This window comes from Odontesthes bonariensis, chromosome 23 (assembly GCF_027942865.1).
Source record: "Odontesthes bonariensis isolate fOdoBon6 chromosome 23, fOdoBon6.hap1, whole genome shotgun sequence".
NCBI lineage: Eukaryota > Metazoa > Chordata > Actinopteri > Atheriniformes > Atherinopsidae > Odontesthes > Odontesthes bonariensis.
In genome coordinates, this window is record NC_134528.1 from 31,076,281 (window position 1) to 31,100,480 (window position 24,200).

General features: G+C 49.8%; 1 protein-coding gene across 2 annotated transcripts in view; it reads right to left on the reverse strand.

Moving 5' to 3' along the window:
• jmjd1cb (jumonji domain containing 1Cb) overlaps window positions 1-24,200 on the reverse strand; it is a 189,060-nt gene that overhangs the window by 93,459 nt on the left and 71,401 nt on the right. For both annotated transcript variants that reach the window (XM_075456812.1, XM_075456811.1), the window contains exon 2: window positions 19,279-19,467. In XM_075456812.1, the coding sequence (XP_075312927.1) occupies window positions 19,279-19,467 (189 nt within the window). The remainder of the gene's footprint in view (window positions 1-19,278; window positions 19,468-24,200) is intronic.

A 24,200-nucleotide genomic window follows, 5' to 3' on the forward strand; every position in this document is an offset into this window, starting at 1 on the left:
GGCAGACCGCTGCAGGAGGCAGAGCGCTGCAGGAGGCAGACCGCTGCAGGAGGCAGACCGCTGCAGGAGGCAGACCGCTGCAGGAGGCAGAGCGCTGCAGGAGGCAGAGCGCTGCAGGAGGCAGAGCGCTGCAGGAGGCAGAGCGCTGCAGGAGGAAGACCGCTGCAGGAGGCAGAGCGCTGCAGGAGGCAGAGCGCTGCAGGAGGCAGAGCGCTGCAGGAGGCAGACCTCTGCAGGAGGCAGACCTCTGCAGGAGGCAGAGCGCTGCAGGAAGCAGACCTCTGCAGGAGGCAGACCTCTGCAGGAGGCAGACCTCTGCAGGAGGCAGAGCGCTGCAGGAGGCAGAGCGCTGCAGGAGGCAGACCTCTGCAGGAGGCAGACCGCTGCAGGAGGCAGACCGCTGCAGGAGGCAGACCTCTGCAGGAGGCAGACCGCAGACCGCTGCAGGAGGCAGACCGCTGCAGGAGGCAGACCGCTGAAGGAGGCAGACCTCTGCAGGAGGCAGACCTCTGCAGGAGGCAGACCGCTGCAGGAGGCAGACCTCTGCAGGAGGCAGACTGCTGCAGGAGGCAGACCGCTGCAGGAGGCAGACCGCTGCAGGAGGCAGACCTCTGCAGGAGGCAGACCGCTGCAGGAGGCAGACCGCTGCAGGAGGCAGACCGCTGCAGGAGGCAGACCTCTGCAGGAGGCAGACCTCTGCAGGAGGCAGACCTCTGAAGGAGGCAGACCTCTGCAGGAGGCAGAGCGCTGCAGGAGGCAGAGCGCTGCAGGAAGCAGACCTCTGCAGGAGGCAGACTGCTGCAGGAGGCAGACCGCTGCAGGAGGCAGACCGCTGCAGGAGGCAGACCTCTGCAGGAGGCAGACCGCTGCAGGAGGCAGAGCGCTGCAGGAGGCAGAGCGCTGCAGGAGGCAGACCTCTGCAGGAGGCAGAGCGCTGCAGGAGGCAGAGCGCTGCAGGAGGCAGACCTCTGCAGGAGGCAGACCGCTGCAGGAGGCAGAGCGCTGCAGGAGGTAGACCTCTGCAGGAGGCAGACCGCTGCAGGAGGCAGACCTCTGCAGGAGGCAGAGCGCTGCAGGAGGCAGAGCGCTGCAGGAGGCAGAGCGCTGCAGGAGGCAGACCTCTGCAGGAGGCAGACCTCTGCAGGAGGCAGACCGCTGCAGGAGGCAGAGCGCTGCAGGAGGCAGACCTCTGCAGGAGGCAGACCGCTGCAGGAGGCAGAGCGCTGCAGGAGGAAGACCGCTGCAGGAGGCAGACCGCTGCAGGAGGCAGACCGCTGCAGGAGGCAGACCTCTGCAGGAGGCAGACTTCTGCAGGAGGCAGACCTATGCAGGAGGCAGAGCGCTGCAGGAGGCAGACCTCTGCAGGAGGCAGAGCGCTGCAGGAGGAAGACCTCTGCAGGAGGCAGAGCGCTGCAGGAGGCAGACCTCTGCAGGAGGCAGACCTCTGCAGGAGGCAGACCGCTGAAGGAGGCAGACCGCTGAAGGAGGCAGAGCGCTGCAGAAGGCAGACCTCTGCAGGAGGCAGACCGCTGCAGGAGGCAGACCTCTGCAGGAGGCAGAGCGCTGCAGGAGGCAGACCGCTGCAGGAGGCAGAGCGCTGCAGGAGGCAGAGCGCTGCAGGAGGAAGACCTCTGCAGGAGGCAGACCTCTGCAGGAGGCAGACCTCTGCAGGAGGCAGAGCGCTGCAGGAGGCAGAGCGCTGCAGGAGGCAGAGCGCTGCAGGAGGCAGACCTCTGCAGGAGGCAGACCGCTGCAGGAGGCAGACCGCTGCAGGAGGCAGACCTCTGCAGGAGGCAGACCGCAGACCTCTGCAGGAGGCAGACCGCTGCAGGAGGCAGAGCGCTGCAGGAGGCAGAGCGCTGCAGGAGGCAGACCTCTGCAGGAGGCAGACCTCTGCAGGAGGCAGACCGCTGCAGGAGGCAGAGCGCTGCAGGAGGCAGAGCGCTGCAGGAGGCAGAGCGCTGCAGGAGGCAGAGCGCTGCAGGAGGCAGACCGCTGCAGGAGGCAGACCTCTGCAGGAGGCAAACCTCTGCAGGAGGCAGAGCGCTGCAGGAGGCAGACCTCTGCAGGAGGCAGACCGCTGCAGGAGGCAGACCTCTGCAGGAGGCAGACCGCTGCAGGAGGCAGACCTCTGCAGGAGGCAGACCTCTGCAGGAGGCAGACCGCAGACCGCTGCAGGAGGCAGACCGCAGACCGCTGCAGGAGGCAGACCGCTGCAGGAGGCAGACCTCTGCAGGAGGCAAACCTCTGCAGGAGGCAGAGCGCTGCAGGAGGCAGAGCGCTGCAGGAGGCAGAGCGCTGCAGGAGGCAGACCTCTGCAGGAGGCAGACCGCTGCAGGAGGCAGACCTCTGCAGGAGGCAGACCTCTGCAGGAGGCAGACCGCAGACCGCTGCAGGAGGCAGACCGCAGACCGCTGCAGGAGGCAGACCGCTGCAGGAGGCAGACCTCTGCAGGAGGCAAACCTCTGCAGGAGGCAGAGCGCTGCAGGAGGCAGAGCGCTGCAGGAGGCAGACCTCTGCAGGAGGCAGACCGCAGACCGCTGCAGGAGGCAGACCGCTGAAGGAGGCAGACCTCTGCAGGAGGCAGACCGCTGCAGGAGGCAGACCTCTGCAGGAGGCAGACCGCTGCAGGAGGCAGAGCGCTGCAGGAGGCAGAGCGCTGCAGGAGGCAGACCTCTGCAGGAGGCAGACCTCTGCAGGAGGCAGACCGCTGCAGGAGGCAGAGCGCTGCAGGAGGCAGAGCGCTGCAGGAGGCAGACCTCTGCAGGAGGCAGACCTCTGCAGGAGGCAGAGCGCTGCAGGAAGCAGACCTCTGCAGGAGGCAGACCTCTGCAGGAGGCAGAGCGCTCCAGGAGGCAGACCTCTGCAGGAGGCAGACCTCTGCAGGAGGCAGAGCGCTGCAGGAAGCAGACCTCTGCAGGAGGCAGACCTCTGCAGGAGGCAGAGCGCTGCAGGAGGCAGAGCGCTGCAGGAGGCAGAGCGCTGCAGGAGGCAGACCTCTGCAGGAGGCAGACCGCTGCAGGAGGCAGACCGCTGCAGGAGGCAGAGCGCTCTAGGAGGCAGAGCGCTCCAGGAGGCAGAGCGCTGCAGGAGGCAGACCTCTGCAGGAGGCAGACCGCTGCAGGAGGCAGACCTCTGCAGGAGGCAGACCGCTGCAGGAGGCAGACCTCTGCAGGAGGCAGACTGCTGCAGGAGGCAGACCGCTGCAGGAGGCAGACCTCTGCAGGAGGCAGACTGCTGCAGGAGGCAGACCTCTGCAGGAGGCAGACCGCTGCAGGAGGCAGACCTCTGCAGGAGGCAGACCGCTGCAGGAGGCAGACCGCTGCAGGAGGCAGACCGCTGCAGGAGGCAGACCGCTGCAGGAGGCAGAGCGCTCTAGGAGGCAGAGCGCTCCAGGAGGCAGAGCGCTGCAGGAGGCAGACCTCTGCAGGAGGCAGACCGCTGCAGGAGGCAGACCATAGCAACTACAGGGAAAGAAACGTGGACACAAGCTTCCACCACCTCAGAAACCACCATGCACGATCCAAGATTTCAAAAGCTGGCCTTTAATGAAAACAGAGAACAGACAATCTTAAGCAGCAGCAGCAAACAGCCAGCCAACTCCACCGCCAGGGGGTCAAGAGGGAGACGAGGCAACAAAAATTAAAAAAAAAAAAAAAAGAATTGAGCTATTGGGGGATGAATAAAGTATTTTTCTATTTCTATTCTATTCTATAAAGCAAACACAAAAGTGTAGCTGATGTATAAAAAGTTAATATCAGCAGCAAACATAGCAGAACCACAGAGAAGAGAAGTGAAAGCAGAGTTAGGACCAAGTAATGCATATCTCCCCTTCAGTGAAAGACATGCTTATCAAATAACTAAATTTTTAGTTGCTATATATATAGGTTGGCTGAACTTTTGACCCAGTCAAATCCTAGTGCTTGTGTGTTTTGAGGGTAACCCAGTATAAAGATGGCTAAGTTCATTACAGCTCCTTAGTAATTTGAGAAACAAAGAAATTCTCTTAGACCTAAAACTCACCTCTGTAATACCTTTCATTTTATCATTGTGTGTTAATTCATAAATGCAAACATATTGTGCAGGGTAACTGGTCTTGGTTTAGCTGGTCTACACTGTAAGACTAGTTGTCATTCACTGCTGACAGCAGTGCTGGGAAGCAACATGAAACGGCATGAATACCTCTCACAAAAGCACACCAGTTCTTCAGGCTTTGATGTTGCTGCTATAACAACAGCAGCAGGGGGCAGTAAGATGACCAAGTAGAGTAGAACCAATCAGAATAAAAGTATGTGTGTGGAAGCCTTTTAATTCTCATCTTTCATGAGTGCACCAGATGGCACTGTGCACTCCACAGTTACATAGTAAATACAGTGAATCCCATTTACACATGCACACATTTACTCACCTGCATTCATTCATCCAACCATCCCTAACAGTGCATATGTTTTTTGGTATTTTATTGTTCAACACCAGATCTTTCATAGCTTAGCTCTTATCAGCCAATCATGTTTTCTCCGAGTTTCAGTTTGTCAGTCTTGAGTTTTGCATATTTCAAACAAAACAAAACCAGCAAAAAGTAAGCAGAGAAGAAGAAACACCACAAAGAAGCTAACATGGAGAGCGGGGAGGCCACCGTGTTCATGGTCTGCATGATGGTGATATTAATCATGGACGATCACATGGGGCGTCTAACATGGAGGCTGGAAGAGCTCACAGAGAGAGTCAGGAGACGAAGGATGGAGCGCAGGCCATACTTCTTGGTTTCATGAAGGAAGGAGAGCAGAGCGCTGCAGACAAAGGAGACCACGTGGAGGTTTAACTTATTAAACACGCCAAGGTTGTGTCCGTGTCGTATGAGGAAACATTTCAGCCGTTATTCTACTGTTTGCATTGAGCAGATTAGGAACATGAAGAAGAGGAAATCTGACAAGGGGCGGAGCTACCGACCACCAAACACCTCCGTCAGATGTGTTCCTATAGAACCCAGAACAGACCCAGCTGAGGAGAAGGAGCTGAAATGGTTCCAGGAACTGAGGGCCGTGGTCCCTAGTTCCTGTATGTGCGAATCCGGGAAAAAATGGCCCCGTTCCTGAAAAGATTATAGGAACTGCCAAAGGTTCCTACAGTGGGAATGCGCCTCATGACAGCCCACCAAGCCCAGTCCCTGTTCCTTTCACTGGCCTGGGGCAACAGATGCCCTTGCACCTGTTCCTGCATGGGGGTTTAACATCACCACGCATGGATTGGAGCACCATCTGCCAGTTCCTGGGTCTGTCAGCGCCCTTGGCACTACGTCTCCAAGGGTATCCAGGAGGGTCCGCCTTGGCACCTAGTCCCCGAGGGGTCCCAGTAGGGTCCGCCTCAGGTTCATGGGTCCGCCTCAGCTCGACTTTCCCATGAGGACCGGCTGTTGTCCCAACATCTCCAATTCTTGTCTCCAAGTCTGCAGGTGCCCCTCCATTCCCTTTTTCCTGTTCCTCTTTTAGAGCCTGAGGGCATCCAATCAGTCCCTGCTCTTGCAGGCATCCCTCCAATCCTAGTTCCTGTCCCTGCTTCCGAGCCTGCAGGTGTCACTCCAGTCACAGTTCCTGCCTTCCCAGCTCTTGTTTCTGCCTTGGAACCTGTAGGTATCACGTCAAACCCCAATCCTATCCCAGACCTGGGGTTTACAAGAACCCACCCCAGTCTGCCTTGCTATTCTAACATACCTGTGTCCTGGCAGTCCCCTGGAGGGTTCAGTCTCTAAGCTTTGCCGTACATGCCGGCCTCCAGGCTGCCCTCCATGGCAGCTTCTCTTGGCTGTCCTTCCTCCGGACCGCCCTAAGAAGCGGCCTCTGAGCTAGCCCCCAGAGTGGCTTCTCTTATCTGCCTGTCCTCACAATCACTTTCAAAGACCTCAAAACTCCTCCAATCGCCCATCTTGGCTTAGAGTTACATTTTATTGGGATGTTTTGGAGCCATCCCTTGATGAGCGGGGGTGGTGCTTTCATGGTCTGTGGGTTTTGGTTTGTTGTCTTTTGGATTCTTCAAATGATGTTTTGATTTATATTTCAGTTTTTTTTTTTCATTTGGTTTTTGGTTGCCTATATTAGGTTCCTGTTTATATCTGCTTTTATTCTTGTTTTTTTAGTGGAGCCTTTTTTTTCTTCTTTTTTTTGGTTCTGGTTTCTTGACAGTTCACTTGCTTTAGTTCACTGGTTTTCTCTGATGCTTTTTTTCATTGCCTGTAGAGGTCCTCATTTGTCCTTTCTTTCATCAGATTGTAATGTTACCACCTGTTTTCTATTCCCCAGTTACTCACTTGCATTCATTCATCAGCTCATCCCTCCCAATATATGTTTCTTGGTTTTCATTGTTCAACACCAGATTCTTGTAATAGCTTCCCCCTTGGAAGCCTGGCATGTGTTTTCATCCAAATTAAGTTTCTTGTGGTATTTGAGTTTACAACTTTCTTACTTCCCTGCCTTGGCAGCATCTTTTGTGAAGTCTCAGTTTTCTTGAGATGTGTGCCTCCCATCTTTTAGTCCTGTATTTGGGTCCTTCTCCTCCTTCCCCACTGACCATGGATTGTGACAGAATTCTTCTTTGTTGAGACGGCAATAGGAGATGCCAGCAAGATATTTCCAGCGCCATCCTTGCAACGATTACATGTAAGTGCACAATTACCCTCCAACTCTGCTGAAGAACGGAGCTATTAGAATATGTTCCTACAACATAATCCAATACAGAGTGAGCTACCAAAGTCCCCGGTTTTTGACATGACTTGATACGACCTATAGCTGTTGGAACAACATCGAGTATAAAGCAGTTGCAGTGAGCAGCTTTGCCTGCACATTGAGGGGAAGACAACTATGATGATATCACCTGTCGGTGCTGTTAGAAAGTTACACACTGAACTATCCGGCAGGAAAGGGAAGATAAAATATGACAGCTTTTGGATGGTTATGAAAAGGTGTTGGGACAATCAGTTATTTGACCTGCTGTGGCTACAGAACTTCTGTTGCTCCGGTTGTGTTTTGCATCTGTACATGGAGGAAAATATTTTCCCAACCTGACCCTATGTGAATGTAAACGGAAAATGGGAAAAGCCCTTTTTGTGTTGTCTAAGTGTGAGTGTATATTTAGTTTTGAGAACAAGAAACAAGAAAATCTGACTGTTGTTTTATGATCTATTCACTACTAGTCATATATAGTCAAAATATAGTCAACACCATATTCAATACCATGCCAAGGATGGAAAAAATGACATCTAAAATCCATCCATTCATCCATTTTCTATACCGCTTAATCCAACTGTCGGGTCGTGGGGGGGAAGGGGCTGGAGTCTATACCAGCGGCCATTGGGCAAGAGGCGGGGTACACCCTGGACAGGTGGCCAGTCCATCACTGGACCACACAGAGACAAACAACCACACTCACACTCACTCCTACGGACATTTTAGAGTCACCATGCATGTTTCTGGATGGTGTGAGGAAGCCAGAGCACCCGGAGAGAACCCACGCATACACGGGGAGAACATGCAGACTCGAGATCTAAAATGTTTACAATAAATGGGACTTATTTTTCGTGCATTTATTTATGTTTTCATTTTACTGCATTACTGATCATTTATTTAGTCAGAAAGAGACAATTCAAGAAAAACACCAAATTTCCTTTTTTAGGAATATGTCAGAGTAAAGTACTACTTCACAAGAAAAAAAATCATTAAGTTAAACAGACTGATTTCTTTTATACACAGAGGCCAAATAAATAAATATATAATCTTATCCTTTAAGAAAAAACAGCAAATTTCAGTTTAAACTCATCAGGAATGATGTTAAAGTTAAATTAACATTAATGTTGAGTTGCATTCAACTGAGGTACACACATATTGCTTCATTTCTGAGTTCAACATTTCAGTTAAACTCCATAATATATGAATGGCAGCTCTTCCTTTACAGTGTGGTTGTTCTGATATGAATCTTATTCTCTTCTACAGACTGATCTGTTTATTCCTTCCTTTAAAATTCTGCAGACAGATCTTCTGCTGTTCACTGCATCTGAGTTTTTGCAAATTTGTGGTCAACTCAGCCAACTAATTATCCCTTTATCTTATACCTTATCATTACTTCAGGACTGTTGTGTTTCACATGTCACATGTTGCTGACTCTCTCACACAAGACACATGTACAAATTCTCGCACCTTCCTGACAGAATTTTTTTTAAATAAAAGCAACACTGAGCTCATTTCCAAGTCATTCCAAAAATGGTAGCAAAATGAGACTTAGTGTTCGCAGACTGAGGCTCTTAGGACAATAAAAAACTGTGTAATTAGTTTCATGCTGAAGACAGCAGCAGCTCTGTGCTCTAAGTCAACAGTGTTCAGCTGAAAATGAGGGGAGGAGCTGTGTGTCTGTTCTGTGATGATGGTGAAGATGTAATCATCCATACAACTGCAAATGAATGCCTAATTACATACTAATTTTTAGTATCAGAGTATCCATTTCTTTTAACAACCCTATTCGTCACCCGCTAGTTATCTACCAACTTGTCTGTATGAAAATATACATGTCTACAATACTACACCATAATCCAAAGCTTCATTGTTGATTTAGCTGGCTCAAACAACAAGGAACATGCCGTATCTGACAGTATGATGTTCGTCAAGACAAATTCTAATTAATGTCCACAACCACAGATGTATGAAGAAATAAGAAGATCTTTGTCAGAGCATATCCAAAAGGGTGATCTACATATGATCACGATCAACACATGTTTTATCACTCTGTCATTGAGAGTGCACTGTTCTGTGCTGTTGGCTGCTGGGGGAGTGGCACTACAGACAGAAACTGTGGGCTGGTTCTGTGATGGGCAGGGAGCTGGACCTTCTCAGTGCTATGGACGAGGAGGAAGTTAGATTCTATGATGGTGAACAACAGCATCCTGGCAGGACAGAGAGGTTCAGGAGGTCCTTTGGTCCCACAGCCATGAGGCTTTTTAAAAGTGACTGCTGACATGTTCTTCTCACATTTATCATTATTATTATTATTTTGTTCTAATATACAATCATTGTAAATATGTTAATTGAGCTACATGACTATTTGAATTTCCCCCACGGGGGATGAATAAAGTATTTTCTATGCTATTTCTTCAACACTATAAAAATTGAGCATCATTACTAAAAGTAACAAAAACGTAGTGTTGTGTGGGACACTATATCATAGAACACATGCACATTTAAATGTCATCAGGTGGAGGTACTTCAAGGTAATGTCTGACACTGTAACAAAAATAAAAGTGCATAAGAGACGTTAAATAAACATCAAATAACTGACAGAAAATCCGCATTTAAATTGTCATCCTAACAGTCAACAAGTGCTTAACGTTTAGAAGCTGACTGGCATTTTAATCACCAAACTGAACCACAATACAATGTTGATTCAGTGACAAATTTTCAGCATTTTATTCATTAAACATTTGATCAGCCATGGATTTCTATCTTAATAAAAAATCTGTTTTGTCCAGAACAAACTTAACAAGTGGCTATTTAGATTCTCAGCTGAGGGAATACTTTAAATATCCAGACCCGTTGAGCTCCACATAAAAGAAGCTTTGCAGTGTGGCTCATGTTATGATGGAAACGATGCTCTCAGTTCGGGATGCAAAATGCAAATTTGCAACAAAAAAAACTGCTGATATAGGATTAAACACAGATTAGGAAATAAATGAGTCTGGACCTACATATTAAAGAATATTCAACAATGTTTTGCTTTAGTTTGGTCAACGACTTGCATGATTTCCAAGTTATCATGCAACAGTGACAGGTATGTACTAAAGCTTAATGAGCAGCTGTCCTGACATAAAAGGAAGGCAGATATGAATTCAGCAGAACAAATTTCTCCTTTGTCATAATTGCAGCAACTGTGTTTTTTCTGTAATGATAAAGACTCAAACTTCTCCTTCTCTTGATGACAAAGTGTAAAGCAGTCTGTGATACAACATGATAACATGATAGCAAATGCCTGGGTGGAGCTTTAGGTTTTATGGGAGCAGCAAACATGAGACCATGGTCTTCAGCCGGAAAAGGGTGGAATGCTCTCTTCGGGTCGGGAATGAGATCCTTCCCCAAGTGGAGGAGTTCAAGTATCTCGGGGTCTTGTTCACGAGTGAGGGACGAATGGAGCAGGAGATTGACAGACGGATTGGTGCGGCGTCTGCAGTGATGCGGGCTCTGCACCGGCCCGTCGTGGTGAAGAAGGAGCTGAGCCAGAAGGCGAAGCTCTCGATTTACCGGTCAATCTATGTTCCTACCCTCACCTATGGTCACGAGCTGTGGGTAGTGACCGAAAGAACGAGATCGCGAATACAAGCGGCCGAAATGAGTTTCCTCCGCAGGGTGTCTGGGCTCTCCCTTAGAGATAGGGTGAGAAGCTCGGTCATCCGGGAGGGGCTCGGAGTAGAACCGCTGCTCCTCCGCATCGAGAGGAGTCAGATGAGGTGGCTCGGGCATCTGGTGAGAATGCCTCCTGGACGCCTCCCCGGTGAGGTGTTCCGGGCCCGTCCCACTGGGAGGAGGCCCCGGGGAAGACCCAGGACACGTTGGAGAGACTATGTCTCTCGGCTGGCCTGGGAACGCCTCGGGGTCCCCCCAGAAGAGCTGGAGGAAGTGGCCGGGGACAGGGACGTCTGGGTCTCTTTGCTCAAGCTGCTGCCCCCGCGACCCGATCCCCGGACCAGCGGAAGATAATGGATGGATGGATGGATGGATGGATGGATGGGAGCAGCAAACACAAAGAAAGCCTGGCCGGGTTAGGGTTAGACTCCCCAACCACCGGGTCACCAAGGTCACAAGTACTCCAGCAAAAAGAAAACATACAAACACACACACGCGCCTTTGAAATAAGTGTGCCGTGATGACACTGAATGCACCACTGTCACTGTTACACAATGCTGTGTGTTGGCTCCCATCAACTCTCAATGGTACCATATGGTACCAATGATATTGGTTAGAGTTGTTTCAGTCATGTCAGGAGAATAAGTGCTGGATGTATATTGTCAGAGACACAAAATATATCCACAGAGAAACAGATTCAGTGATGCTGTCTGTATCCATATGATAAGCCATGCTCAAATTCATGTTCATGAACACGTCTGTCTTAAGATTAAGATTCCTGTTTAAAAGAGGCCCCCCAACTGTTGGATGTAGGCTTGTTTTAGATCAATTAAACTAGAGGCCATGTTGTTTCATGTGGCGCTGACATTATCAGCTGATTCAAGTTTTTCTAAAGCCTCAGGAGCTCAGAACAAATCAATTACTAACTCTAGTTCAGAATACTCGTGTTTCAGCTCTCCTCTCCAAACTAAACCAACAAACTAATCAGGAAATCAGAGTCTGTTGTTGGCTCTAAGCTCGTCACCCTGGAGGAGGCGGTGGAGGTCAAAATGCTGGCAAAACTGCTGGCAATCATGGACAATCCCTCTCTCCCTCTCAACCCCTCAACAAAACACTGGACAAACTAAAGAGCAGCTTCAGAAACAAAGTCATTCAACCCTGCTGCTCCAAGGAACGATACAGGAAGTTGTTCCTACCAACTGCAATCAGACTGTATAACCCATCAGCCTCTGTCAGAGCCACTGTGCAAGAGCTGGACTAAATCTACCGCCTTCTGCACCTGTGTACCCTGTACCCCTGTACCTCTGTACTTCTGTACCCCTGTACCCCTGTACCTCTGTACTTCTGTACCTCTGTACTTCTGTACCACTGTACCTCTGTACCCCTGTACCTCTGCGTACCTCTGTATACCCCTGTAATCCTGTACCTCTGTACCCCTGTACCTCTGTACAACTGTACCACTGTACCCCTATACCACTGTACCTCTGCGTACCTCTGTACCTCTGTGTACCCCTGTACCCCTATACCCCTGTACCTCTGTACCTCTGTACCCCTGTACCTCTGCGTCCCTCTGTACCTCTGCGTACCTCTGTACCTCTGCGTACCTCTGTGTACCCCTGTACCTCTGTACCTCTGCGTACCTCTGTGTACCTCAGTACCTCTGTACCTCTGCGTACCTCTGTACCTCTGCACCTCTGCACCTCTGTACCTCTGCGTACCTCTGCGTACCTCTGCACCACTGTGTACCTCTGCACCTCTGTGTACCTTTGTGTACCTCTGCACCTCTGTGTACCTCTGCACCGCTGCGTACCTCTGTACCGCTGCGTACCTCTGTGTACCTCTGCGTACCTCTGCGTACCTCTGCATCTCTGCGTACATCTGTACCTCTGCTAACCTCTGCACCTCTGCGTACCTCTGTAACTCTGCACCTCTGCGTACCTCTGTACCTCTGCGTACCTCTGTACCTCTGCACCTCTGCGTACCTCTGCACCTCTGTGCACCTCTGCACCTCTGCGTAATTCTGTACCTCTGCACCTCTGTACCTCTGCGTACCTCTGTACCTCTGCGTACCTCTGCACCTCTGCGTACCTCTGCACCTCTGCGTACCTCTGCACCTCTGCGTACCTCTGCACCTCTGCGTACCTCTGTACCTCTGCGTACCTCTGTACCTCTACATCTCTGCACCTCTGCGTACCTCTGCACCTCTGTGTACCTCTGTACCTGCGGACCTCTGTACCTCTGAGTACCTCTGCACCTCTGTGTACCTCTGCGTACCTCTGCACCTCTGCGTACCTCTGTACCTCTGTAAATCTGTACCTCTGCGTACCTCTGTGTACCTCTGCGTACCTCTGCACCTCTGCGTACCTCTGTACCTCTGTAAATCTGTACCTCTGCGTACCTCTGTACCTCTGTGTACCTCTGCGTACCTCTGCGTACCTCTGTACCTCTGCGTACCTCTGTACCTCTGCACCTCTGCACCTCTGTACCTCTGTACCTCTGCGTACCTCTGTACCTCTGTGTACCTCTGTGTACCTCTGTGTACCTCTGCACCTCTGCGTACCTCTGCACCTCTGTGTACCTCTGTGTACCTCTGCACCTCTGCGTACCTCTGCACCTCTGTGTACCTCTGTGTACCTCTGTGTACCTCTGCACCTCTGCGTACCTCTGTACCGCTGCGTACCTCTGTACCTTTACACCTGTGTACCTCTGTACCTCTGCGTACCTCTGTAGCTCTGCGTACCTCTGCACCTCTGCGTACCTCTGCACCTCTGTGTACCTCTGTGTACCTCTGTGTACCTCTGCACCTCTGCGTACCTCTGTACCTCTGCGTACCTCTGTACCTTTACACCTGTGTACCTCTGTACCTCTGCGTACCTCTGTAGCTCTGCGTACCTCTGCACCTCTGCGTACCTCTGCACCTCTGCGTACCTCTGCACCTCTGCGTACCTCTGTACCTCTGTACCTCTGCGTACTTCTGCGTACCTCTGCATACCTCTGTACCTCTGCGTACCTCTGTACCACTGCTAACCTCTGTACCACTGTTAACCTCTGCACCTCTGCGTACCTCTGTAACTCTGCACCTCTGCGTACCTCTGTACCTCTGCGTACCTCTGTACCTCTGCACCTCTGCGTACCTCTGCACCTCTGTGCACCTCTGCGTACCTCTGCGTAATTCTGTACCTCTGTACCTCTGCGTACCTCTGCGTACCTCTGCGTACCTCTGCGTACCTCTGCACCTCTGTACCTCTGTACCTCTGCGTACCTCTGCACCCCTCTGTACCTCTGCGTACCTCTGCACCTCTGCGTACCTCTGAGTACCTCTGCACCTCTGTGTACCTCTGAGTACCTCTGCACCTCTGCGTACCTCTGCACCTCTGCGTACCTCTGCACCTCTGCGTACCTCTGTACCTCTGCGTACCTCTGTACCTCTGCGTACCTCTGCGTACCTCTGTACCTCTGCACCTCTACACCTGTGTACCTCTGTGTACCTCTGTGTACCTCTGTACCTCTGCTAACCTCTGCACCGCTGCGTACCTCTGTACCTCTGCTAACCTCTGCACCTCTGCACCTCTGCGTACCTCTGTAACTCTGTACCTCTGCACCTCTGCGTACCTCTGTACCTCTGCGTACCTCTGCACCTCTGTGCACCTCTGCGTACCTCTGCACCTCTGCACCTCTGTGTACCTCTGTACCACTGCGTACCTCTGCACCTCTGCGTACCTCTGTACCTCTGCGTACCTCTGTACCTCTGCGTACCTCTGTACCTCTGCACCTCTACACCTGTGTACCTCTGTACCTCTGTGTACCTCTGTACCTCTGTGTACCTCTGTACCTCTGCTAACCTCTGCACCTCTGCTAACCTCTGCACCTCTGCTAACCTCTGCAACTCTGCACCTCTGCGTACCTCTGTACCTCTGCACCTCTGTGCACCTCTGCACCTCTGCGTACCTCTGCGTACCTCTGCGTAATTCTGTACCTCTGCGTACCTCTGCACCTCTGTACCTCTGCGTACCTCTGCACCTCTGTACCTCTGCGTACCTCTGCACCTCTGTACCTCTGCGTACCTCTGTACCTCTGCGTACCTCTGTACCTCTGCGTACCTCTGTACCTCTGCGTACCTCTGTACCTCTGCGTACCTCTGCACCTCTGCGTACCTCTGCGTACCTCTGTACCTCTGCACCTCTGCGTACCTCTGTACCTCTGCGTACCTCTGCACCTCTGTGTACCTCTGTGTACCTCTGCACCTCTGCGTACCTCTGCACCTCTGCGTACCTCTGTAACGCTGCGTACCTCTGTGTACCTCTGCGTACCTCTGTACCTCTGCACCTTTACACCTGTGTACCTCTGTACCTCTGCATACCTCTGTACCTCTGCACCTCTAAGTACCTCTGTACCTCTGTACCTCTGCGTACTTCTGCGTACCTCTGCACCTCTGCGTACCTCTGTACCTCTGCGTACCTCTGCATACCTCTGTACCTCTGCACCTCTACACCTGTGTAGCTCTGTACCTCTGTGTACCTCTGTACCTCTGATAACCTCTGCACCTCTGCGTACCTCTGTTAACCTCTGCACCTCTGCGTACCTCTGTAACTCTGCACCTCTGCACCTCTGCGTACCTCTGCACCTCTGCGTACCTCTGTACCTCTGCGTACCTCTGTACCTCTGCGTACCTCTTTACCTCTGCGTACCTCTGTACCTCTGCACCTCTACACCTGTGTACCTCTGTGTACCTCTGTGTACCTCTGTACCTCTGCTAACCTCTGCACCGCTGCGTACCTCTGTACCTCTGCTAACCTCTGCACCTCTGCGTACCTCTGTAACTCTGTACCTCTGCACCTCTGCGTACCTCTGTACCTCTGCGTACCTCTGCACCTCTGTGCACCTCTGCGTACCTCTGCGTAATTCTGTACCTCTGCGTACCTCTGCACCTCTGTACCTCTGCGTACCTCTGCACCTCTGCACCTCTGTGTACCTCTGTACCACTGCGTACCTCTGCACCTCTGCGTACCTCTGTACCTCTGCGTACCTCTGTACCTCTGCACCTCTACACCTGTGTACCTCTGTACCTCTGTGTACCTCTGTACCTCTGTGTACCTCTGTACCTCTGCGTACCTCTGTACCTCTGCACCTCTGTGCACCTCTGCACCTCTGCGTACCTCTGCGTACCTCTGCGTAATTCTGTACCTCTGCGTACCTCTGCGTACCTCTGCACCTCTGTACCTCTGCGTACCTCTGCACCTCTGTACCTCTGCGTACCTCTGCACCTCTGTACCTCTGCGTACCTCTGTACCTCTGCGTACCTCTGTACCTCTGCGTACCTCTGTACCTCTGCGTACCTCTGCACCTCTGCGTACCTCTGCGTACCTCTGTACCTCTGCACCTCTGCGTACCTCTGTACCTCTGCGTACCTCTGCACCTCTGTGTACCTCTGTGTACCTCTGCACCTCTGCGTACCTCTGCACCTCTGCGTACCTCTGTAACGCTGCGTACCTCTGTGTACCTCTGCGTACCTCTGTACCTCTGCACCTTTACACCTGTGTACCTCTGTACCTCTGCATACCTCTGTACCTCTGCACCTCTAAGTACCTCTGTACCTCTGTACCTCTGCGTACCTCTGCGTACTTCTGCGTACCTCTGCACCTCTACACCTGTGTAGCTCTGTACCTCTGTGTACCTCTGTACCTCTGATAACCTCTGCACCTCTGCGTACCTCTGTACCTCTGTTAACCTCTGCACCTCTGCGTACCTCTGTAACTCTGCACCTCTGCACCTCTGCGTACCTCTGTACCTCTGCGTACCTCTGTACCTCTGCACCTCTGCGTACCTCTGCACCTCTGCGTACCTCTGCGTAATTCTGTACCTCTGCGTACCTCTGCACCTCTGTACCTCTGCGTACCTCTGTACCTCTGCGTACCTCTGCACCTCTGCGTACCTCTGCACCTCTGTACCTCTGCGTACCTCTGTACCTCTGCGTACCTCTGCACCTCTGCGTACCTCTGTACCTCTGCGTACCTCTGTACCTCTGCGTACCTCTGTACCTCTGTACCTCTGTACCTCTGCGTACCTCTGTACCTCTGCGTACCTCTGTACCTCTGCACCTCTACACCTGTGTACCTCTGTACCTCTGTGTACCTCTGTACCTCTGCTAACCTCTGCACCTCTGCGTACCTCTGTACCTCTGCTAACCTCTGTACCTCTGCGTACCTCTGTAACTCTGTACCTCTGCACCTCTGCATACCTCTGTACCTCTGCGTACCTCTGCACCTCTGTGCACCTCTGCGTACCTCTGCGTAATTCTGTACCTCTGCACCTCTGTACCTCTGCACCTCTGTGTACCTCTGTACCTCTGTGTACCTCTGCGTACCTCTGCACCTCTGCGTACCTCTGCACCTCTGCGTACCTCTGTACCTCTGTGTACCTCTGCGTACCTCTGCACCTCTGCGTACCTCTGCACCTCTGCGTACCTCTGTGCACCTCTGCGTACCTCTGTGCAACTCTGTACCTCTGCACCTCTGCGTAATTCTGTACCTCTACGTACCTTTGCACCTCTGTACCTCTGCACACCTCTGTACCTCTGCGTACCTCTGTACCTCTGCACCTCTGCCTACCTCTGCACCTCTGTGTACCTCTGTACCTCCGCGTACCTCTGTGCCTGCGTACCTCTGTACCTCTGAGTACCTCTGCACCTCTGTGTACCTCTGTACCTCTGCGTACCTCTGCACCTCTGTACCTCTGCGTACCTCTGTACCTCTGCGTACCTCTGCACCTCCGCACCTCTGTACCTCTGCGTACCTCTGCACCTCTGTGCACCGCTGTACCTCTGAGTACCTCTGCACCTCTGTGTACCTCTGCACCTCTGTACCTCTGCATACCTCTGCACCTCTGTACCTCTGTGCACCTCTGTACCTCTGAGTACCTCTGCACCTCTGTACCTCTGCACCTCTGTACCTCTGCGTACCTCTGTACCTCTGCGTACCTCTGTACCTCTGCGTACCTCTGCACCTCTGCGTACCTCTGCACCTCTGCGTACCTCTGCACCTCTGCGTACCTCTGTACCTCTGCGTACCTCTGCGTACCTCTGTACCTCTGCGTACCTCTGTACCTCTGCGTACCTCTGTACCTCTGCGTACCTCTGTACCTGCGTACCTCTGTACCTCTGAGTACCTCTGCACCTCTGTGTACCTCTGCGTACCTCTGCACCTCTGCGTACCTCTGCACCTCTGCGTACCTCTGCACCTCTGCGTACCTCTGTACCTCTGCGTACCTCTGTACCTCTGCGTACCTCTGTACCTCTGTGTACCTCTGCTAACCTCTGCACCTCTGCGTACCTCTGTACCTCTGCGTACCTCTGTAACTCTGTACCTCTGCACCTCTGCGTACCTCTGTACCTCTGCGTACCTCTGCACCTCTGTGCACCTCTGCGTAATTCTGTACCTCTGCGTACCTCTGCACCTCTGTACCTCTGCATACCTCTGCACCTCTGCACCTCTGTACCTCTGTGTACCTCTGTACCTCTGCGTACCTCTGTACCTGCGTACCTCTGCGTACCTCTGTACCTCCGTGTACCTCTGCACACCTCTGCGTACCTCTGCACCTCTGCGTACCTCTGTGCACCTCTGCGTACCTCTGTGCACCTCTGCGTACCTCTGTGCGCCTCTGTACCTCTGCACCTCTGCGTAATTCTGTACCTCTACGTACCTTTGCACCTCTGTACCTCTGCGTACCTCTGCACCTCTGCGTACCTCTGTACCTCTGCGTACCTCTGCACCTCTGTGTACCTCTGTACCTGCGTACCTCTGTACCTCTGAGTACCTCTGCACCTCTGTGTACCTCTGTACCTCTGCGTACCTCTGCACCTCTGTATACCTCTGTACCTCTGCGTACCTCTGCACCTCTGCACCTCTGTACCTCTGCGTACCTCTGCACCGCTGTACCTCTGTACCTCTGAGTACCTCTGCACCTCTGTACCTCTGCGTACCTCTGCACCTCTGTACCTCTGTGCACCTCTGTACCTCTGTACCTCTGCGTACCTCTGCACCTCTGTACCTCTGAGTACCTCTGCACCTCTGTACCTCTGAGTACCTCTGCGTAATTCTGTACCTCTGGGTACCTCTGCACCTCTGCGTACCTCTGTACCTCTGCGTACCTCTGTACCTCTGTACCTCTGCACCTCTGTGTACCTCTGTGCACCTCTTTACCTGCGTACCTCTGTGTACCTCTGTACCTCTGTACCTCTGCGTAATTCTGTACCTCTGCGTACCTCTGCACCTCTGTGTACCTCTGCACCTCTGTGTACCTCTATACCTGCGTACCTCTGTACCTCTGCACCTCTGCGTACCTCTGTACCTCTACGTACCTCTGTGTACCTCTGCACCTCTGTGCACCTCTGTGCACCTCTGTGCACCTCTGCGTACCTCTGCGTACCTCTGCGTACCTCTGCGTACCTCTGCGTACCTCTGCGTACCTCTGCGTACCTCTGCACCTCTGTACCTCAGCACTACACTCCCAATACTGGAACAGTTACTTCATATCATATGTGATATGTGCTAATATAAACCATATTGATATTATATATCAGATTTATACATCACATTCTTATCTTTTAGAACATTCTATTTATATATTCAGAGTATATTATCTGTGTTTTTATTTTTTCTACCTCTATTCTATTCAAATAATTCATTTAGGAAGAAAATCAGCTGCTAAGGGCCTGTGAAGGGTCATAAGAAGCAGTTGCTACTGGAACAACAGCATGATGGAAAACATCACTGCTTTGAGAGCAGGACCTTTTTTGAATCGTGCTGTACCTCGACACTGGAAACCGACACATGTCTAACAGCATAGTCAGCCTTGTCATGTGGCCAACTGATCCTGGCCAATGAATAGAAAGCAAAGGTCTTACCAGGGCAGGCCACTGTACATGTTTGGATTTGGTTCCTTGCAGCAGGCCTCCTGATCCCACTCCTCCTGTTGCTCCCTCCGTCCTTTTGGCCCAGACCAGCTGGTGCTCCAGTAGAAACAGCTGGAAATCTTCATAAATCTTCATCCATTCTCTTTTCTCCCACTCCTGGTCATCAAATTCTACATAAACCTAAACAAAAGACAAAAATATTCTATCAATAACACAAAAAAAGTTTGTATCAGCTTTTGTTCATAATTCCGGGAGTCTAACATTAATAAAGCAACATTAGCACCCTGATAACGACAGGAAGAGAAGAAGAAAGAGGACAAGCAGGAACAAAAACAGGAAGGGCAAGAAAAAATACAGAAATATCTGGACCTAAGTACAAGCAAAAAAGCAAACCAATTCATTTGATTTAGACCAGGATGACACAGAATTGGAGAAGGAAAAATGAAGGAGAGGAAGGAGGGTAAGATAAAATGAGGAGGAATAATATCTGATACAAGTTTGAATATCATTCCTGCGAATACAAAGTGAGAGACGCTGCCAACAAGTCAAAGTGGTGTGTATATTCACTTAATATACTATAAGGACAGAAGATAACTCTAACTCATCCTTATTGCTCCTGATGTTCATGAATGCTTTCACCTTGTTATAAACCATCTGGATTTGCTGTTGTCAAGTCTTCTATTTATGAGAGAATTGAAAAAATGCTGCATATAAGCCCCTGAATAAGAGGGATCTTTGTGTGGAAGACTTGTAATTCCTAATTCAGTTTGGATGTAAACACCCTCATGATAAAGCTGTGGGTTTTTCATATAAACAACAACAATCATCATTTCTCTCTGTGGGATTAATAAGGAATCATTCGGTTCAATAATACATTTGTGAATCCATAGAAAGGAGATGAGATGTGTGAGAGGAAGTTTGATCAGTCTCATCACATCACATCCCTTTTAAGATCATATAGGAATGCTGCTGCTGAGTGCACAGATGTGTGCATCATCTCTCCATTTGGTCTCCACCCTCCTCTTCTTTCTCTCTACTCTAAATACCCCCACCCCTCACTCTTCTCTTCATACGCAGAGAGGGATCAACGAGTGCATCTCTCCTGATTCAGCCTGCCACCCTCCTCTCCTCCCACAATGCCCTACTGCAGTCAACTGAGTGATCACTGCCAAACTCATACTTTTCTTTGTTTACTGTTGCTGCAGTCTATCCAAATAATACTAATCTATCTTTATGACCACCCAAATCCATCCTTCATAGTTGTATCATATCAACACAGCTCCATCTGCTCCCAAACTGAATTCTAGGGGTGGGTATTGGCAAAGAAGTCACGATTCGATTCGAATCACGATTCACAGGCCACGATGCGATTCTATCACGATGCATCACGATACTTGAATTATTGCGATGCATCGCGATGCATTGCGATATTTTCACTGAACATACTTAAAAAAAAAAAATACAGCCATTACCAGTGGCTGACTGTCTTCAATTGATACATAACTCAAAGCAAATCAATTCATAACTGTATTTATTGAAACAACTTTTGAAGGTATTGCCATTAAAACAAATATTACTGGACACAAATATTACTATTACTGGACACACTCATCACAAAAAGTGCATAGGATTTATAAAACTTAAAATAACAAAATAGGGATGATCAGTACAGACAAAAAAAGTGCATAGGCTTTATAAAACTATAAAAAATATATACATATATTGCAAACATCCCTTGAAGCGAAATGCATCAATTGCATGTGTCCTGTCATTAAAGGCATAAAAAAATAAAATAAAATAAAAAAAATAAAAACATTTTTTTCTTTTTTTTAAATAATCGATACTTGGCGTCCAGAATCAATGCAGTAGATCGCGAAAATTAGAATCGCGATGCATCGTCATGACGATTATTTTGCACACCCCTACTGAATTCTCAGCATTTTGTTTGCACCAGTAGCAGTCATTCCAGGACACTGCCCCCACCGTTACTGCATCTAATCCACCACTTTCACATGATCTACCATCCACTAACCATCCTTTCATGTCCAATTCATTCCAGACAACAAAGGCTGACCTCAATCTGAGAGAGTCACGTTCACTGTCCATTTCACTGAGGAGACTTATAAGCATTTCTTACCCACTCACTTTTATTAACACTTTTTTCCTTCTGCACATATCGCAAATATATATATATATATATATATATATATATAATATATATATATATATATATATATATATATATATATATATATATATATATATATATATTATATTTTATTATTATTGTATTATTTATATATATATATATATATATATATATATATACATAGAAAAAAAAATATATACATACATACAGAAAATGACATATCTATTGAGTCTGTTGCTATAGTAACTAGAAGCTGCAGTGAGCACTAGCCGTGGATACACACACGAACACAAAGACAGTGAGTACAGGAGCAGATGGAACATCAGTGTACACATCCTGTGGACACAGATCCTGCTCTTACCATCACTACGGGAAAATGACGCAAATCCTTGCCTGTGCATCAGAACCAGAAATTTGTAAATTCACTCATAGGTCCAGTAATGTAATTCAAATTACTGGACCTATGAGTGACATTCTATAGTTCCAACACCCCCTGGCAGTGTCATTGGCTGGTTTCAGCCCAAACAGAAAGATGAGAGGAAAGCTCTGCAGAACATACATCCCATCCACATCATCAGCTCATTGTTTTTCAGGATTCCTTTGCTCTGTATCCAACTGCTGTTCACTGATAAGCTGCTATGTACTAAAAGAAAAAGACAGGTGGTCTCACATTATCCTTTGTGTAATAACCACACAATAATAGCAGGAGGACATCTTGGTTTCAATTCCATTGACTGTTCTTCAACTGAATGCTCTTTAGCATAGTTTATCACATGACCATTTTGGTTCAGACACTTACCCACCTATCAAGATTTATTCTCCACATGGAAACTACCCACAAGAAGCTGCTTTTAAAAGTGTGCTGTGCACATGTGCTCTGTTTTGAAGAGAGCCTCTTGTAATATTACACACAAACTCAAAGTGTCATGATCATGCATGGATCTGGTGTTGTGTTGGTTTCTGAGTCTGAGGATGGCTCCCTGTTCCACGTGTTCATCCAGTTTCCAGCATTCTACTAACTTCTGTGCTGTGCATTCCTCTCTGCACTCTGGTTCCCCGTGGGGACTCCTCGCTGAGAAGACCCCTGTGGAAATAACTCCCGTCCATTCAAACTTCCTCATACTAACAACCTGCCTGCACCACAGCCAGTGACCCTCCCCTCCTTTGCGTAAAACCTCCTGGACCCTGTAAGACCCTCTCTCATTCATGCAAAACAACCCTTCAGATGTCCATATGAACCTTGTCTAAACCTCTCGTCTCAGCAACCTCCATAGACCTGGACCATTCTGATCACACCCCTGGAAAGCCTTACAAAAAACCTCTTTCCCCATAAACATCTCTGTGTCTTGCATAAGAGTCCTTTTTACATACTGGCTCATTTGAGCCGTGACACAAAGTATCATTGGTATCACTGAGAATCAAAAGTCCAATACAGAGAGAGCTGAAGTCAGGAAAAGGCAGAGAATGTTCAAACAAACAGCATTCAATGTGGTTTAACAAGTATAAAGAAAAGATCTGAGCAGGTTAAGCTTCATCACAAGAGAGACAGACAGAACACTGCGAGCAGCTCTGTAGGCCAGCTTCACTGGGATGGAAGTAATGTGAAGGAGATAGGCAGAATAAGAGAGCAGATGAGCTGAAGTAATGCCCAATGACAGCATGAAGAGACATTCCCTTTTTCACAAGGTCAGTGTTCTCTGTCAAACCCACATGGAAATCACAGCAGATACAAGATGGCAGGAATCCCAGAGTGCAGATGTGTGTCTGAGTTCTGAGAGAAATACCATAGGTGTGGGAGGAAGGAGAAGACGGACAGAGTCAGAGAAAACAGCAAGAAACGGAGGGAAACAGCCACCACTGAGAGTAGTGGGACCCATCTGTCATTTCCTCCAGATGAAGTGGAGAAGAAGGCAGGTCCAAAAATAGCTGTGTTGTTGTAGACACATCAAGGGGACACCAAGTCCTTCCAACCGTTGATTTCAAGCTGAATTTCTCTGCTGATTGTGCCTCTACATTTAGTGGAGCTTTGGAGCACCGCATGTGTTCCAGTGCAAACATGTCTTATCAGCTACCACAGGGATCACCCATGTGGAGCACCTGCTGCACATCCCAACCGCAACATGGCCACCAGAGCGGATCATTCCACACCTCACTCAGTGTGGTTACATGACGGGAGTCATTCCATTACAGCTATAGTTGGGTTCTGCTCTATCTGAGCGAGGGTAATTCTCCTTGGATATATGGCGGTGAATGAATGGGATCAGAGGCACAAAGCGTGTCATACCCCGGTATGATAGGTGGCGCTGTACCCATTCCAACTGTTGCTAAGAGAGCCACTTCCTGTTGACCTCTTCACCACCAACAACAACAACAAACTCAGGCATTGGAGAAAGATGGAGAACGCAGAGCCAGATGAAGCTGCTTCCCTCTACATTTGGTCTGTGATGAGCTGCTTGTTGCACAAACGCGATGCCCAACGGAGCATTCTCCATCGCGTTGTTTGTTTCTTTCTGAGGGCGACAACAACAGGAATATCGTCTCCTTTGACTTCCGGGTCACGACCCCGGGAAAACATCTGGAGCATGCGCAGAACGCAAAGTCTGATTCACCACGTGCTTCAGCGTCTACAAACAGGTTTAGAGTGACTTTCAACCCAGTTATCTCGGGGTCTTCATCCCATCCAATTTCTAGTCAGATTAAGGTGTCTACATGCACTTTATAACTCAGTCTGATTGTAATTTAGCCGATAATCCGATCCTTTCAG